Source organism: Coloeus monedula, assembly GCF_965178545.1.
Source record: "Coloeus monedula genome assembly, chromosome: 11".
Taxonomy (NCBI): domain Eukaryota; kingdom Metazoa; phylum Chordata; class Aves; order Passeriformes; family Corvidae; genus Coloeus; species Coloeus monedula.
Window position 1 is genome coordinate 11,780,358 of NC_138791.1, and position 15,716 is coordinate 11,796,073.

Below are 15,716 nucleotides of genomic sequence, written 5' to 3' on the forward strand. Positions count from 1 at the left end.
ACACCCCCAGCTCTTCTCCCCAGTTCTCCCAGGGAAGTTTGGCATTGCGCAAACTCCGTTGAGGATTGCCTGGTTTGGGGTGGGAAATACCCCGGATGTGTGTCACTGGTGCCGATTTACTGGGGTAAATCCGCTTTCCTGGTTAGTTCCTAGAAAGATGCAGGGTGGCACTGTGCTGGCAGGTGCTCTGCCAGCCCCAGCCTGGCTGCCCACCCTCCAGCTTCTCTCTGAATCTGCCCGCTCTGCAGCCGGGACCCTCTTGCCGGCTAATTCAACAGAAGCACCATTGTTCCCCGGTTTGCGATCTGGATCCGGTTTGTGCTGCAGGGCTGTCAGTGCACTGACCCAGCACTAATGGTGGTGGGACCGTGGCCCTGGGCAGACAGCAGCTCCGGTGCCGTGCTGGAGCTCATTCCTCGAGAAGGGAAGTGGTTAAGCAATTCTCTGCTCACTAAGGATGTTCGGGGAAGTGTTGGCTGCCTGCTGCGCGCACGGAAGTCGGTCCAAGCAGGGCTGGCCAGGCGTGAGAGGCTGCCCCTGCAGCTCAGGGGCTCTGCCGAGGATGGGTGGGGGGGCCTCTGCGCTGCTGCAAGAGTGCCCTGATCGCTGCTGAAAGGTGCTGGGGGAGCCAGGCTGTGGGTGCCCGAGGGAGCGGGGGATGCTCGGCAGCGTTGAAACGCTGGTGATGGAGGGCACAGCTGCTGGCAGATCTCCGGCCAGTGGAGCTGCCCCCGGACAGGCCATCTCCCCGGCAGACCCGGGCCACCCCCACGCGTTCAGCTCTGGGCCAGACGAGGGGATTGCAGCTTGGCATGGGAAGTCAAAGCGGCCTTCAGGGAGGTGCCTGGACATGGGCTGGGATACCTCTCTCGCCCCTCACATCCCGCTGAGGGTCCCTCCCTTCCACTTTTACTTCGCTTTTCAAGGCCAGGGATCCTGTTACAGTTGCCTTTATCAGTCCTCTTTGGATCTCCTCAGAGCAGATAAAGTTTGCTTGGCAAGATCCCTTGACACAGACGCGCTGGCCAGCTCTAATGGCTTTTTGTCAGCTCATCTCCTGACAGCTCTCCCAGCTCAGAAGGTGGTGGTCGTGCTTGACCACCAGCCTCCACTGCTGGGCACAGCCTGGCCCCTCCTCCAGGCTTCCAAGTGCCTTTCGTGACTACGGGGAGCTGGTAGGGCACTGCCTACAGCATCTCTTGTCCTGCTGAGGTGCCTGGCTGGCTCAGGGTGTCCCTGGGGGCGTGGGTTTTGGCATCCCTATGGCCGAGAGCCGCTTCTTTGTCTGCCCATGACCTTGCTTGGCGGCGGGTGGCCAGAGCGTGGCCTTGGCATGGAGAGTACACGGCTCCTCTTCCTTCCTTCGGCCTCGGCTAATAAAAGGCACTATCCATGCGTGACAGTGAAGTCTCTGTGGAACCCGGCCCTTGTGCACAGCCATGCTCCCCGCAGGGCTCCGGGGCTGCCGGCTCAGCACCCAGCTCAGCCAGTCCAAAGGATCCCAGGCAGCACCGACCAGCACAGGGTGAGTGGGGCATGGCAGAGCCCACCGTGCCAGCACTGGGCGTGAACAGGATCCATCTGGTATGAGTGCCGGGGGAATGCAGTGCAGGGCTCCCGGTACCGCTGCTGGAGATGTGCCCTGAAGAGGCACAGATGGGCCCGTGCAGTGCAGGGCGAGTCCCAGCCAGGCTGCCTGTCTCAGCAGCCCCACGTGCTGCACAACCGGGCACAGCAGCCCTGTGGGAATGCTGTGCCTTCTCCCGGCCAGCCTAGGCACAGGACACTGCTGTGTCACACGTGGGCCACCGCTAGCGTGTACCTTCCTCTGCCTCACCTTGGCTAAAGCTCGGTGCGGGCAGGTCCCTCCCCTTGCCTGGCACGGCTGCCGGAGGAGGAGACAGGCACCGGCCGTCCTCCTCCAGGAACAGCAGCTGAGCCCAGCCCGAGCCCAGCCCGAGCCCAGCGGGCCTCCGACTCCGCAGCCCACCCGGGCCACCAGCCACCTGCCCAGCACCCCAGGCTCCCACGGGCACAGGTAGGAGCCGGTGTGCCGTAGGGGAGACCCTGGGCACGGCACAGCTCTGGGGCATGGCACAGCCCTTGGTACACGGCACAGCCCCATGGCACGGGCTGGGTGCTGGCAACTGGCATGAGGCAGCACTCAAGGAAGGGGCTGCGGGGTCCCTTGGCAGTGACAGGCTGGGTACCCCCACCCCTGCCATGCTCTTCCCGGGGCTGACGTGTGCCGGACTTTGCCCGGGGAGCTGTGGCAGTGGGGAGGGACGGGTACCTTGGGAGGGACGTTCCCATCCGGCAGCATCGTGGCTGTGCCCGGGTGAGCTCCTGGTGGAGCAGATGCCCTGCATGGCTCCACCCTGCAGCGTAGCCGTGCAGGTGCCTTCGCCATGGGACATCCCCAGGTGGGGCAAAGAATGGTGCAGTGACTCCTGTGTAGCTGCACCCGCCGGTTCCTGGAGCATCAGGCACCCATCCCGCCATGCCGGCCCCCACGCCTCACTGCCAGTGGCAGCAGGCACGTTCCTGTCGCGCCGTGCCGGGAGCCCAGGGAACGCGGTGCCTCTGGCTCGCCAGCCCACGAGGCGCCCTTTTGTTTGCCGGCGGGGCCCACCGTGCCGCCCGGGGGCCGGGGCGTGCCCGGGCTGCCGACGCCTGGCCGGCCTGGCCTCCGCGGGCGGGCGGGCGGCGGGGGCCTCCAGGCAGAAGGAATCGGCAGTGACATTCCCGTAGCCTGGAGACCGCCGTCCCTTTCAGCGGGCAGCCCATTTGAATAAGAATCGTACACGGGGAAGGGGGGCCACCAGCCGCCATCCCATCGCTGCCCTTGTCCCGGTTCATTTCTGCGCGCCCAGCCCAGGGGCAGCAGGTCCCACGCCGCCCTCGCCCCTGGCCTTGGTCCCGCCGGACGCCGCAGGACGCCAGGTACCGGGGGTTCGCGGGGCTCGGGGACCCTCGTGCCAGCACGTGGCTCTGCACCACCTTGCCTACCGCCCTGGCATGGCTTCGAGCGGGGCGGGTGCCAGGACAGAGTCGCGGCTCCCCCCGCCGCCCCGAGCCCCCCTGCCCTGGGCTGGCTCCGTGCGGGGGACAGGAGAGATGTGTTTGGGCAGAGCCGGGACCAGGCTTTGATCCAGCACTTGCGAGGCTGGGAGCGGGAAGTACCGGGATAGAAGGAAACACAAAAGGCAGCTCCAACCTAAATTTAACAGCGGGACCCCGGCCAGAGTCAGGGACGCCCTTGCCCAGCTGGCTCCGGCGTTCCTGGCTCCCCTCCCAGCCTGGCCCTGGCCCGGTGCTGGTACCCCCCAGGGACACTAGTGACACTCAAAAGGATAGATCCATTCTGAGCCAGGCAGGATGGGGCATGGCACAGTTTGTGCCAGCTCTGGGGGGGCATAGCATGGCTGTGTGCCTGGGTGTGTGTGTGACAGTCCCCCAGAGCTACTCAGGTGGGTGCTGGATGTCATCCCGGAGGACTTTGAGACCCAGCTGCCCCATCTGACCCTGATTCCTGGGAAGCACCATCATGCCCGTGCAGGGGGGTGCATCCTGGACTGTGCTGTTGTGCTAGAGCCAGGAGAGGACAGGCACCATCCGCCCTGTACCCCATGCCATACCCTGCACCCTACTGCAGTGCCATCTCTGTGTCCCACCAGGCAGATCCTGTGGTTGCCCATGGACCTCCTGGCACTTGCTCTCCTCCTGGGTAAGTGTTGACCTCAGGGGCACCCTGCATACCCACAGTGCTGGGAGCTGTGGTGGTTCAGGGACCCCAGTCTCAGTGGAGGGTGCTGGGCAGCGGAGGTGGTGGCAATGGTGATGCTCCCTGGCTGGCAGCGGCCATGGCCTGACTGCCACAAAACCCAGCGGGGAATCCAGGCTGCACTAAGCCCTGTCGGGATTAGCAAGCGCCTGACCTGGCTCCCGACTCCCCCCCGGCACTGCTCGGCACCCTGGGGCTGCCCGGGCCCCCAGGAGCACGGGCAGCCCAGCCCCCCTCTCACCCCACTCCCTGCCCTTGGTCACGAGGCTGTGGCGCTGCTGCCAGCACCTTTCCGGATCATGGAGCTTCGTGCTGCATCAGTGGGTTGGGATGCAGGGATAGGACAGGATGGGACGGCTGGGGGTGGGGTGGGTGCATGGGGGAGCGGGGGGTGCCCAGGCGCCCCGGCGCAGCCCCCAGCCCACGCCCTCGTGCTCTCTGCAGTGGGGGGACAGGTGGCAGGGGGCTGGCAGGACCCTGACCTGAGCCATGGCTGCGCCCGTGGCAGCTGCTACCCGGCCACTGGGAACCTGCTGGTGGGGCGAGCCGCCCGCCTAAGTGCCACCTCCACCTGCGGGCTGGACGGGCCTCAGGAGTACTGCATCGTCAGCCACCTCCAGGTGAGCCTACCCAGCCCCAGAACGGCTCTGGCATAGACCCACAGAGCCAGGCACCTGTGAAGCCTCCAGTCACCCATCCCTGGTGGTGCCACTCCCTGGCACAGGATTCAGAGAAATGCTTCACCTGTGACTCACGTGACCCGTCCCGGCCTGAGAGCCACCGCATCGAGAATGTCATCTACCTGAGCAGCCCCCATGACCGACGGACCTGGTGGCAGTCAGAGAATGGTGAGGTCAGGGTGGCAGTGGGGTTGCCCCATGTGCATATGCTGTGGGGCTGTGTGGCCATGTGGGTCTTCCCTAACCTCATCCATCTCTGTCTCTCTGTCTCTCAGGTGTGGAGCACGTCAGCATCCGCCTGGACCTGGAGGGCGAGTTCCACTTCACCCACCTTATCATGAAATTTAAAGTGGGTCCTGGCACATGGATGCCTGGGATGGGATGGGATGGGATGGGATGGGATGGGATGGGATGGGATGGGATGGGATGGGATGGGATGGGACAGGATAGATCCAGGGGAGCTGTGGGTCTGGCCTCCATCCCGTCTGGGTGTCCTGCAGACCTTCCGCCCTGCGGCCATGCTGGTGGAGCGCTCAGCCGACTTTGGGCGCACCTGGAAGGTGTATCGCTACTTTGCCTACAACTGCTCCAAGCTCTTCCCTGGAATCCCCAACCACCCATCAGGGCTCGTGGATGAGGTTCTGTGCGACCAGCGCTACTCTGAGATCGAGCCCTCCAGCCATGGGGAGGTATGTAGGGATAGGGCGGTGCAGAGCAGGGCCAGGGGTCAGGGGGGAATGGGATCACCTATTCTTTCCTTCTCACAGGTCATCTTCAAGGTGCTGGACCCCTCCATCCCCGTAGCAGATCCCTACAGCCCAGACATCCAGGGTATGTGGCTGGGGGTGTTGGGGACGCGGGGCTGGCTGGTGTCAGGGCTGGTGCTGACAGTGACACGCCCCCAGACCTGTTGCGTGTCACCAACCTGCGGGTGAACCTCACCAAGCTGCACACGCTGGGGGACAACCTGCTGGACTCACGGCAGGAGGTGCTGCACAAGTACTACTATGCTGTGGATGAACTGGTGCTGCGTGGGAGCTGCTTCTGCCACGGCCACGCCGCCCACTGTGCCCCAGCACCGGGTGCCCCAACACCCTCTGTCCCTGGCATGGTGAGGCGCACACCATGCCAGGGACCAGCATGGCACGGTGCCCCGTGGGACCCGGCAGCCACACTGAGCTGGGTGCTCCCCCCAGATCCACGGGCGCTGTGTCTGCGAGCACCACACCCAGGGGCTGAACTGCGAGCGCTGCGAGGACTTCTACCAAGACCTGCCCTGGCGCCCAGCCAAGGGCTCCAGCACCAACGCCTGTCGCCGTGAGTGCCCCTGCTGTCACCGGCTCCTGGCACAGTGATCCCGGTGCCAGAGCTGTCAGGCCGTGTTGTGCCAGGGGTGTTTGGGGTGCTGCAGGCTGTACTTCGGGGAGGTTTGGGGTTGTGGTGCTGCATATCAGAGTAAGGAGAGTCCAGGCAGAGGAGGTTTGGCACTGGGGGTGCTGCCTGCCAGGTGTGAGCTGTGGTGCCGCATGCCGTGCCCTGGTGCTGTCCCTGCAGGCTGTGACTGCAATGAGCACTCGCGGCGGTGCCACTTTGACATGGCTGTGTTCCTGGCCACGGGGAACACCAGTGGGGCTGTGTGTGATGGCTGCCAGCACAACACCATGGGCCGCCACTGCCACCTCTGCAAGCCCTTCTACTACCGGCACCCTCGCTCTGACATCCGGTCCCCCACTGCCTGCGCCCGTGAGTGTCCTGGGACCCCAGCCCCATAGCTTGTCCCAGCCCTATGGCTCCTGGTGCCACCTGCCCCAGCCTCACAGCTCCTGGTGCCAGCAGCTAGAATTCCTCATGATCCTTTCTCTTGGCAGCATGCGATTGTGACCCGGCAGGCTCGCTGGATGGAGGTGCCTGCGATGGGCATACGGACGTGGCGCTGGGCATGATTGCGGGGCAGTGCCGCTGCAAGGAGAATGTGGCCGGTCCCCGCTGTGACCGCTGCCAGCACGGCGCCTATGGCCTCAGCCATGGCGACCCACAGGGCTGCCAGCGTGAGCTGGGAGACAGGGATGACATGGGAGGAGGGGTGGGAATGGGGATGGGGGGATGATGGAGGGGTAGGGATGAAGGGATGAAGTTGGAGGGATGGGGAACGAAGGGATGGTGATGGAGGAATGGGGATGGGATGGATGAGAATGGAGGGGTGGAAGCAGAGGTGTGGTGATGGAGGGATGAGGATGGAAAGATCTGGGATAGAGGGATGGAGATGGAAGGATGTAGGATGGAGGGATGTGGCATAGTTGTATGAGGATGGATGGAGGGATGGTGATGGACGGATGGGGATGGAAAGGATGAATATGGGATGGGGAAGGAGGGCTGTGAAGCATGTGGGCTGTGGTCCCACTGGCACCCCTCACGCGTTCATATGTGGGGGCAGCATGCAGGTGTGACCCACGGGGTACGGTGGCGGGCAGCTCCCCGTGTGACCCCATCAGTGGGGACTGCTACTGCAAACGCTTCGTGGCTGGGCGCTCCTGCAGCCAGTGCGTGGTGAGTGCCCCAGCCTGCGCCACACCATGGCTGTGGGTCTGACTTTCCCCAGCCCCATGGCAACCCCCAGGGCTGGGTTGGCCCCACACCTGCCCTACATGTTCCCTCCTCACTGCAGCCCGAGTTCTGGGGTCTGAGCTACGACTTGGGGGGCTGCCGGCCCTGTGCCTGCGACTTCGGGGGAGCCTACAACAACCGGTGGGGGCCAGCACAGCACCTGGAGGGGCATGGGTGGGGGTGAGAGTGGGGACAGGGCTGGGGGTCACGCATGGGGGGAGGGAGGGATGGGGACAAAGCTGGGGAGATATGGGGGCTGGGATGGAGGGAGAAAGAGAGGCATCTCTATCCCCAGAGATGAAGGGATGGGGACAGAGATGGAAGTAGGGATGGATGAAGACACAGACAGACAGAAGGACAGATGAAGTGACAGGATGGTCACCACCAGGTGCTCCATGGAGGATGGGGCATGTCCCTGCCGTCCCCACATCATGGGGCGGCAGTGTGACCAGGTACAACCTGGCTTCTTCTGCGCCCCCCTCGACTACTACACCTACGAGGCCGAGCAGGCCACCGGCCATGGCCACAGCCACCCCCAGCTCCCGGTGAGTCTCCTTGGGGGTCCCTGTGCTTGTGCATGGCTGTCACTGTGCACCATGCTCCATGCATAGCTGTCGCTGTGCTCTATGCATGGCTGTCACCCTGTCCTGCATGTCGCTGTCACCATGCCCTGTGCATGGCTGTCCTTGTGCACGGCTGTCCCTGTGCATGGCCACCGTCCCCTGACCCTGTCCCTGCAGGGTGCCATTCGGGAAGAGGTGCCCCAGGACTGCCTGGAGTATGACACCAGGGAGCCGGGGGGGCGGAAGGGACACTCACGGCATCAGCGCAGCCCCTCCCGTGCCCCCCAGTCCCCTGTCCCCTCGCGCCGCAGCCGCCAGCAGCCCCCCAAGGTGAGCCCTGGGACGGTGGGAGAGGGCACAGCGCGGCACTGCAGGGCAGAAGCGACCAGGGGGCAGAGCCAGGGCCAAACTGCCGGTGCCCTGCCCAGCTGGATGTGGAGGAGGTGGTGCGGGACAGTGCCGGGCGCATGGTGACGTGGACGGGCTTGGGGTTCGCCCGGGTGCGGGACGGGGCTGGCCTGACCTTCCACGTGGACAATGTGCCCTACCCCATGGACTACGAGCTGCTGCTGCGCTACGAGCCTGAGGTGAGCATGGCCACAACCATGGCCAGGGTGTGTATGGCACAGCACAGCCCTGACACTGCCTTGCCTGTCACCACAGTCAGCCGAGGACTGGGAAGCTGTGGTCAGTGTCAGCTCCCGGGTGCTGCCCACCAGCTCTCGCTGTGGGAACCTGTTGCCCTCCGAGCAGATGTACCGCGAGAATCTGCCCCACAGCCAGAGGTGCAACAGGATGGGCTAGGGTGGGCTGGGGATGGGTCCTGTTGCTATCCTTTCGCTGTCTCCATGGCCCTGCTGTGCCCATGCCCTAACACCTGACTCTGTACAGGTACGTGCTGCTGTCCCGGCCCTTCTGCTTTGAGCCCAGCACCCCTTACGAGGTGACCATGCGGCTTCAGCGGGCTGGTGTCACCCAGCGCCACCCTGGTGCCTTCATCCTCATCGACTCGGTGAGGGGGGTCCCACTGTACCTTGTGCCTAGGGCTAGCTTGGCAGGGATGGGATCATGGGCAGGGACAGGGGACCACAGGCTGGAGCGGGAAGTGGCCCCCTCTGGGGATGTGTGGGGGGTGGGGATGGGGATGAGATGGGATGAGATAGGATGGGATGGAGATGGGGATGAGATGAAGATGAGGATGGGGATGGGAAAGGAGAAGTAGATGTTGATGGGGAAGGGGATATCAGTGAGACTGGGGACTTAGATAGAGTTGGGGTTGGCATAGAGATGTCAGCATGGAAGGGGATAAGGAAGCTTCTGGGGGTGGCAATTTATATGGGAATATCAATGGGGTTGGGGGTGTCAGTGGAGCTGGGGCTGTTGATGGAGCTGGGGTAGTTGACCCCAGCAGCACTGGGACTGTCCTGGAGCACATGGATCCAGCCTAGTGGTAGGTCCCACAGTGGAGGCTGGCTATACCCCCCAGCCCCATCTCCTTTTCCCTTCCCACAGTTGGTGCTCCTGCCGCGGGTGTCAGAGTTGCCAGGCTTCCACGGAGCAGAGGCAGCAGCGCGCCAGGAGGAGCTGGAGCGGTACCAGTGCCTGGAGGTGTTCCGCATGGCCCCTCCTCATCCCCTGGCCCAGGCCTGTGCCCGCCTGGTCTGCAGCGTCTCAGCCCTGATGCACGGCGGGGCGCTGCGTGAGTGGGGAACCTGCAGGGATGGGACCGGCGAGTGGGCAGGGGGGGAGCCCTGCCTGGGGCAGTGAGTCAGGATATGCCTGTGCCTCTGGCATGGTGGGCAGGAGAGCAGTGACAGGGCATGGGCAGGTGTGGGCTGGTGTGGACAAGGCAGCCCTGGCCCCACACTGGTCCTGCTCCTGCAGCCTGCCAGTGCGACCCACAGGGCTCCCGCAGCAGTGAGTGCCAGGTACAGGGCGGGCAGTGCGAGTGCAAGCCCCACGTCATCGGCCGACGCTGCGACCGCTGTGCCCCAGGCAGCTACGGCTTCGGGCCCCTGGGATGCAGCCGTGAGTAGTGGGATCTTCATCAGCCAGGAATCACTGTCTCTCCTGTCTGTCTGTCCAGCCACCAGCGCCCTGTTCACTTGTCTGTCTGTCCATCTGTCTGTGCATGTGTCCATCTCAGCCCTGCCGACCTGCAGCCCATGAGTTCAGTCCCAGTTATCCATCCATCCATCCATCCATCCATCCATCCATCCATCCATCCATCCATCCACCCATCCATATGAGCCCCCATGTGAGCATTGTGCTGCCCTGCACTCACTCACGTGTCTGTCCATTCATGTTCTTGTGTCCACATGAGCCCTTCTGTGCCACAGCCCATGGAGTGAGCATGTTCTGGGTGCTGGTCCCCTGCCTGTCTCTCTGTCTGTTCATCCCTGTGTCCCTGCATCCGTGTGCCTGACCTGAGTTGTGCTGCCCTGCAGCGTGCACCTGCTCCCCAGAGGGCTCAGTGTCCCAGCTGTGCGACGAGGTGAGTGGGCAGTGCCGGTGCCAGCCTGGCACTGTGGGCCGGCAGTGTGACCAGTGCCAACCTGGGCACTGGGGCTTCCCTGCCTGCCGGCCCTGCCAGTGCAATGGGCACGCTGAGGAGTGCGACCCCCGGACGGGCACCTGCCTGCGCTGCCGTGACCACACGGACGGACGGCACTGTGAGAGGTGAGCCAGGTCCAAGAGGAGGGGATGGTGTGGCGTGGTGCAGGATGTGATAGATACAATGGGGTAGGACAGGATGAGATGCGATAGTATGGATATATTGGAATGGTGGGATGAGTTGAAATAGGATGACATGGATATGATGGGATGGGGTATAATAGGATAGGATGGCATGGCGTAGGATGGGATAGATATAATTGGATGGGATAGGATGGATGGGATGGATACAATTGGTTAGGATAGGGTGAGATATGATGGTATGGGATACGATGAAATGAGATAGGATGGTGGGATGGTATATGATGGATGGGAGGGACCCATTGGGTTTCCCCTCATCCTTTCAGGTGCCAGGATGGTTACTATGGGAACCCTGTGCTGGGCTCGGGGCAGCAATGCCGGCCCTGCCCCTGCCCCGGCTACCCTGGCACACGGCATTACCACGGGAGCGCCTGCCACGCCGACGACAAGACCCACCACATCGTCTGCCTCTGCGCCCCTGGATACGCGGGTGAGGGGCAGAACGGGCACAGCAGCAGGGACCCCCCGGGCAGCAGGGAACCCCTGCGCTGGGGCTGCGGGACCCCAGCACCTACAGCCCCCCATCTCTGCAGGGCCCCGCTGTGACCGCTGCTCCCCCGGTTACTTTGGGGCTCCGGAGATGGAGGGGGGGGTGTGCCGGCCCTGCCAGTGCAACAACAACATCGACGCCAGCGACCCGGAGGGCTGCGACCCCCGCACGGGGCAGTGCCTGCGCTGCCTGTACCACACTGCCGGGCCACACTGTGCCCAGTGTCAGCCTGGCTACTATGGCAATGCCTTGCAGCGCAGCTGCCGGCGTGAGCGGGGCAGGGGCTCTGCAGGGCTGGGGCTGCATGGGGGTTTGGGATGGGGGGCTGAAGTGATGCAAGGGCTCAAAGTAGAGACGAGGCCTGGAGCTGTGGTTGGGTGTGGGGTGATTGGGGTTGGGTTGGGGTGAATTTTGGGGTGTTGGGGGGCTTGGGGCTGGGGTTCAGGGCTAGGAGAGGTTTGGGGCTGTTAGAAGGGGTATGGGGCTGTGCCTGGGTTGGGGCTGTGCAGGGGACAGGGATCATGTTTGGTGGGGGTGTTGGGATCAGGGGTGTGGGGGCTGTGCAGGGGTTTGAGGCCGGGCACACTGGGAGTTACTGGGGTCAGGCAGATTTGGGGTGCTGGGGGCCAGCAGTGCACTGCCTGGGCAGGGGGTATGGGCTGAGCCCCACGTGGCCACTCACCCTCCTGCAGGCTGTGGCTGCGACCCACGGGGTACATTGGCCTCTCACTGCACCAATGGCACCTGCTCTTGTGACCGTGGCACAGGAGCCTGTGCCTGCCGGCCCAATGTCGTGGGCAAGAGCTGTGATCGCTGCGCACCCCACTTCTGGAGCCTGGGGGGGCCAAGGGGCTGTGAGCCCTGTGGCTGCCACCCCACACATGCCCTGCACCCTGCCTGTGACACAGTGAGTCCCCTGGCACCCTGGTATGGCTCCACTGCCCTCCTGGGGCCCAGTGAGCTGCACAGTGAGCACGGCACTGTCACTGCAGGTGACAGGGCAGTGCCAGTGCCAGCCTGGCTTTGGGGGCCGTGTCTGTTCCCAGTGCCAGGAGCACCACTGGGGAGACCCTGAGCAGGAGTGCCGAGGTGGGAGCACATCCCAGGGACTGGGGGAGCAGGGGCTCTGGGGGTGTGGGGTGTGGGGGGACTCTGGGTGCATGGTGAGACTCTAGGGACATGGGAGCCCTGGGGACGTGGTGGGAGACTCTGAACATGGGACACTAAGGAGACAGTGGAACACTGGGGACAAAGGACTCAGGAGATCTTGGGAATGTGGTGGGACACTGCAGGCATGGAGGACCTTGGGGAAAGAGTGGGGTGGTGGGGACATGGTGGAACCTTGAGGACATGGTGTGTCTCTGGGGACATGCAGGACTCAGGAGACGCAGAGTGCTTGATGGAACTGTAGGGACACAGAAGATGCTGGGGATAGGTTGGATTCTGGAGACACAGGGGAATATGGTGGGATGTGGGACATGGTGGGAGTCTGGGGTCATGGGGCTCCATGGGAAGGCTGGGACACACCGCCAACTGTCTCTGCAGCCTGTGAGTGTGAGCCGCTGGGTGCTGAGAGCCCACAGTGCGAGCAGGACAACGGGCAGTGCCGGTGCCGGCTGGGATTCGGGGGGCTGCGCTGTGACCGCTGCCAGCGGGGCTACCAGGAGCCCTTCCCCCACTGCTCACCCTGCCATCCTTGCTTTGGGCGCTGGGACCTGGTCGTGGGCAGCCTGCGGGACAGGCTGCAGCGCCTTGGGGCACAGGTGCAGGCACTGAGGGAGGGAGGGTCTGCACTCCCACTCAGCCCCCGTCGCCTGCGGGAGCTGGAGGAGGCTCTGGGGCACGTGGAACGGCTGCTGGGAGAGGGGGACAGCCCTGGTGGTCCCCTCCTCGATGGACTGCCCAGGCAGCTGGGTGGCACCAGGCAAGTGTGCGTGTAGGGCTGGGGTGGAGGGACCCCCTCTTGTCACCCCTGAAAGTTTGAAGCCCTCCTCCCTACCCAAAGGATGGAGCTGGACAACTTCTGGAAGCACCTCCAAGAGCTGGAGCAACATCTAGACCTGCTGGCACAGGCAGATATGCAGCACCATGACCGGCTAGCTGAGCTGAGCCGCGAGCTGGGAGACCTCAACCGAACCACCTCCCACCTTCAAATCCTCCTTGGCACTATAGTGGCAGCTGGATTCAGTGGTAAGAGCATCCAGCAAGGTTTGGGTTTGGTGGCAGCCATCCTGGCCAAACCCTGACACCTGCACCCTCAGAGTCTTACCGCAGCATCGTGGCATCGGTGGAGGCCTCACGGCAGGCGGAGGTGGTGGCCAATGGCACAGCTGGCGAGCTAAGTAGGGCACAGATGACACGGCAGGCGACTGAGCGGGTGCTGCGGCAGCGGGGCGATACTTTTCGCCGTGGCACAGCCGCAGCCCGGAAATCCTTGCGGGAGGCACAAAAACGGGTGATGGAACTCAACATTGCCAGGATCAATGAGAAGGTGGGAGCAGGACTGGCACAGGTGGTGCAGGGGTCACCCCCCCATGTACTGCTGAGCTGCCATTTCCACCATTGGCATCATCCCAGATTTGTGGGGCACCTGGAGACCAGAGCTGCAAGCACGCGTCTTGCGGAGGAGCCTTGTGCCGGGACAGTGCAGGGACAAGGCATTGTGGTGGCATTGGGTGTGCAGGGGCACTGCCTGTCTCAGCTCGAGCCCTGAGCAGTGCCCATAATGCCTCGCAGCAGCTGGAGGAGGCATTAGGGCAGGTGGCTGTTGTGGCACAGAAGGTAGGGGTGGTTGCTCCATGGCACTTTCTGGGGTCTCCTTGTGTCCCCTTTGTATGTCCTGTTCGTGCCCTTTCCATGCCACTTTGCACGACCCCCTTCTATGTCCTGTTTTTTCCCTCCCCCTGCCACCAAGCATGTCAGCTCTGTAGGTCTCTCTTATGCCCCTTCATAGATATACCTTGTGCCACCAGTGTGCTTGCCCCCTTGGGCCACTGCTGTACCCTCTGTCCCCTTGCACCTGCCTTGCATGCTCCTTTGCAGGCCCCCATCTTGTTCCCTCATACCTGCTGCTCTCCCCGAATGCCCCCTCCCAAGGCTGCCCTGTGCCCCCTGCTCAGCCAGGTGCCCCTCAGATGCAGGAGGTGCAGGAGCTGGCACAGGGGGCACGGAGCTGGGCAGAGGAGGCACTGGGGCGCTCTCAGGCCGCCCGCAGCCATGCAGAGAAGGCGACGGCCCAGCTGCGGGACTTCATCCGCCGAATCAAGGCCTTCCTGGCAGGTAGTGCCAGCACTGGGTGGGCACATGGGCATGGCAGAACTCAGTGAGCCCACCCTGAATCCACCCTGCTCCCCTGTCCCCGTAGAGGAGGGAGCTGACCCGGGCAGCATTGAGCTGGTGGCCCGGCAGGTGCTGAACATCTCCCTGCCCAGCAGCCCCAGACAGATCCAGGAGCTGCTGCGGGAGATGCGGGAGAGCATTGGCCAGCTGCAGGGGGTGGACGCCATTCTCAACAGCACAGCAGAGGGGTTGGCTGTGGCACGGGATCTGCTGGCACAGGGGCAGGAGGCCAGGCAAGTGGTGGGGGCATGCTGGAGCAGGCAGGGGATAGGGTCAGTCCCCCTGCACTGGCAGGGGCTGGAGCTACCTGTGCTGCTGCAGGGAGCGAGCAGAAGGCATAAGGGATGAGCTGGCAGGGACACAGCAGGCACTGGAGGTGGCGCGGACACAGGCAATGACAGCACGGAGCACCCTGAAGAGCGCCAGGAATGCCATCCGGGTGGCCGAGAACAGAGCCAGGGAGGTGAGGGGCATGGGCTGGGGGAGTGGAGCTGGTACCGCTGGGAGTAATGGGATCAGTGCTGTGGAGAGCAGGACTGATGCCTTGGGCACATTATGGGTAGGAAGTCTGGTGCTGGGGAAATATGGATGGCATAGGGCAGGTGCCAGCTCAGTGGGGCTGGCACCACGGGCGTGGTGGTTGCTGTGCCTGCTGCAGCCGGTGTCCACACCTGCCAGGCGGAGCACAGGCTGCAGGTGCTGGACGAGGAGGAGTCACAGGCACAGAGGCGGCTGCAGGAACTGGCACGGCACATCAACGCCCTGCAGAAGCATGGCCGGGATGCTCACCACATGGCCCAGCAAGCCAAGGAGGGGGCACAGCGTGCCACCACCACCTCGGGGACACTTACCCAGGTGAGCTCCATCCCTGCCTGGTACGCGGGGCACCAAGCAGGTACTGGGTGCTGGGGATGCTCAGCCTCACTATGCCCTTGTGCCGCCAGGACCTGGCACAGGTAACGCAGCGTTATGTGGTGCTGAAGAACCAAGTGGGCATGCTGGACAGGGTGTCTGGTGGGGCCCTGCAGCGTGTGTCACAGCTGACGGCAGAGGCCCAAGACCTCCTGGATAAGGCCAGCAACAGTAAGAGGAAACTGGAAGGTGAGGGGGAGCACATAGTGGAGTACATTTCCTGCCACCTCCCCATACATCTCTCTATGTCCCCCTGGGCCCGTCCCACTGGGTGTCCCAAGGTGGGGTCCCTCCCACGGTGGGACGCTGCACTGTGACCATGTTGCCCGTCCCACAGACCTGGAGCAGCGCTTTGGGGCCAATGAACGGGCGATGGCGGAAAAGGTGTCACGACTGCAGGCTTTGGAGCAGCAGGTCACCGGGCTGTTGCAGGACATCCGGGAGAGGGCCAACGCTTACGCCACCTGCTAGGGACCACCGGCGGGGCCGGGGGCCGGTTCTGCCCCGCCGCCCCGCAGGTCCCCGAGCCCGGGGGTCCCGTCCACTCTGCAGGTGTCTTTAGTGCGGGCGCGCCTGCAAATAAAGCCCTA

At 63.9% G+C, this 15,716-nt stretch overlaps 1 protein-coding gene across 1 annotated transcript; it reads left to right on the plus strand.

Annotated features, from left to right (window-relative positions):
* Positions 1-1,748: 1,748 nt before the first annotated feature.
* Positions 1,749-15,597, plus strand: LOC309576925 (laminin subunit beta-1-like; the record flags this gene model as incomplete). Its single annotated transcript, XM_082288523.1, has 35 exons — positions 1,749-2,038; positions 3,678-3,727; positions 4,229-4,404; positions 4,509-4,632; positions 4,740-4,813; positions 4,965-5,153; positions 5,232-5,295; positions 5,370-5,575; positions 5,661-5,781; positions 6,019-6,207; positions 6,333-6,512; positions 6,899-7,011; positions 7,130-7,209; positions 7,457-7,613; positions 7,809-7,961; positions 8,060-8,218; positions 8,295-8,416; positions 8,523-8,643; positions 9,144-9,330; positions 9,516-9,659; positions 10,079-10,310; positions 10,652-10,815; positions 10,919-11,143; positions 11,568-11,782; positions 11,868-11,964; positions 12,421-12,805; positions 12,881-13,065; positions 13,137-13,366; positions 13,453-13,656; positions 14,010-14,154; positions 14,240-14,451; positions 14,540-14,677; positions 14,893-15,069; positions 15,159-15,315; positions 15,464-15,597. The coding sequence occupies 35 exons, from the start codon at positions 1,749-1,751 to the stop codon at positions 15,595-15,597; spliced, it is 5,799 nt and encodes a 1,932-aa protein (XP_082144649.1).
* Positions 15,598-15,716: the final 119 nt, after the last annotated feature.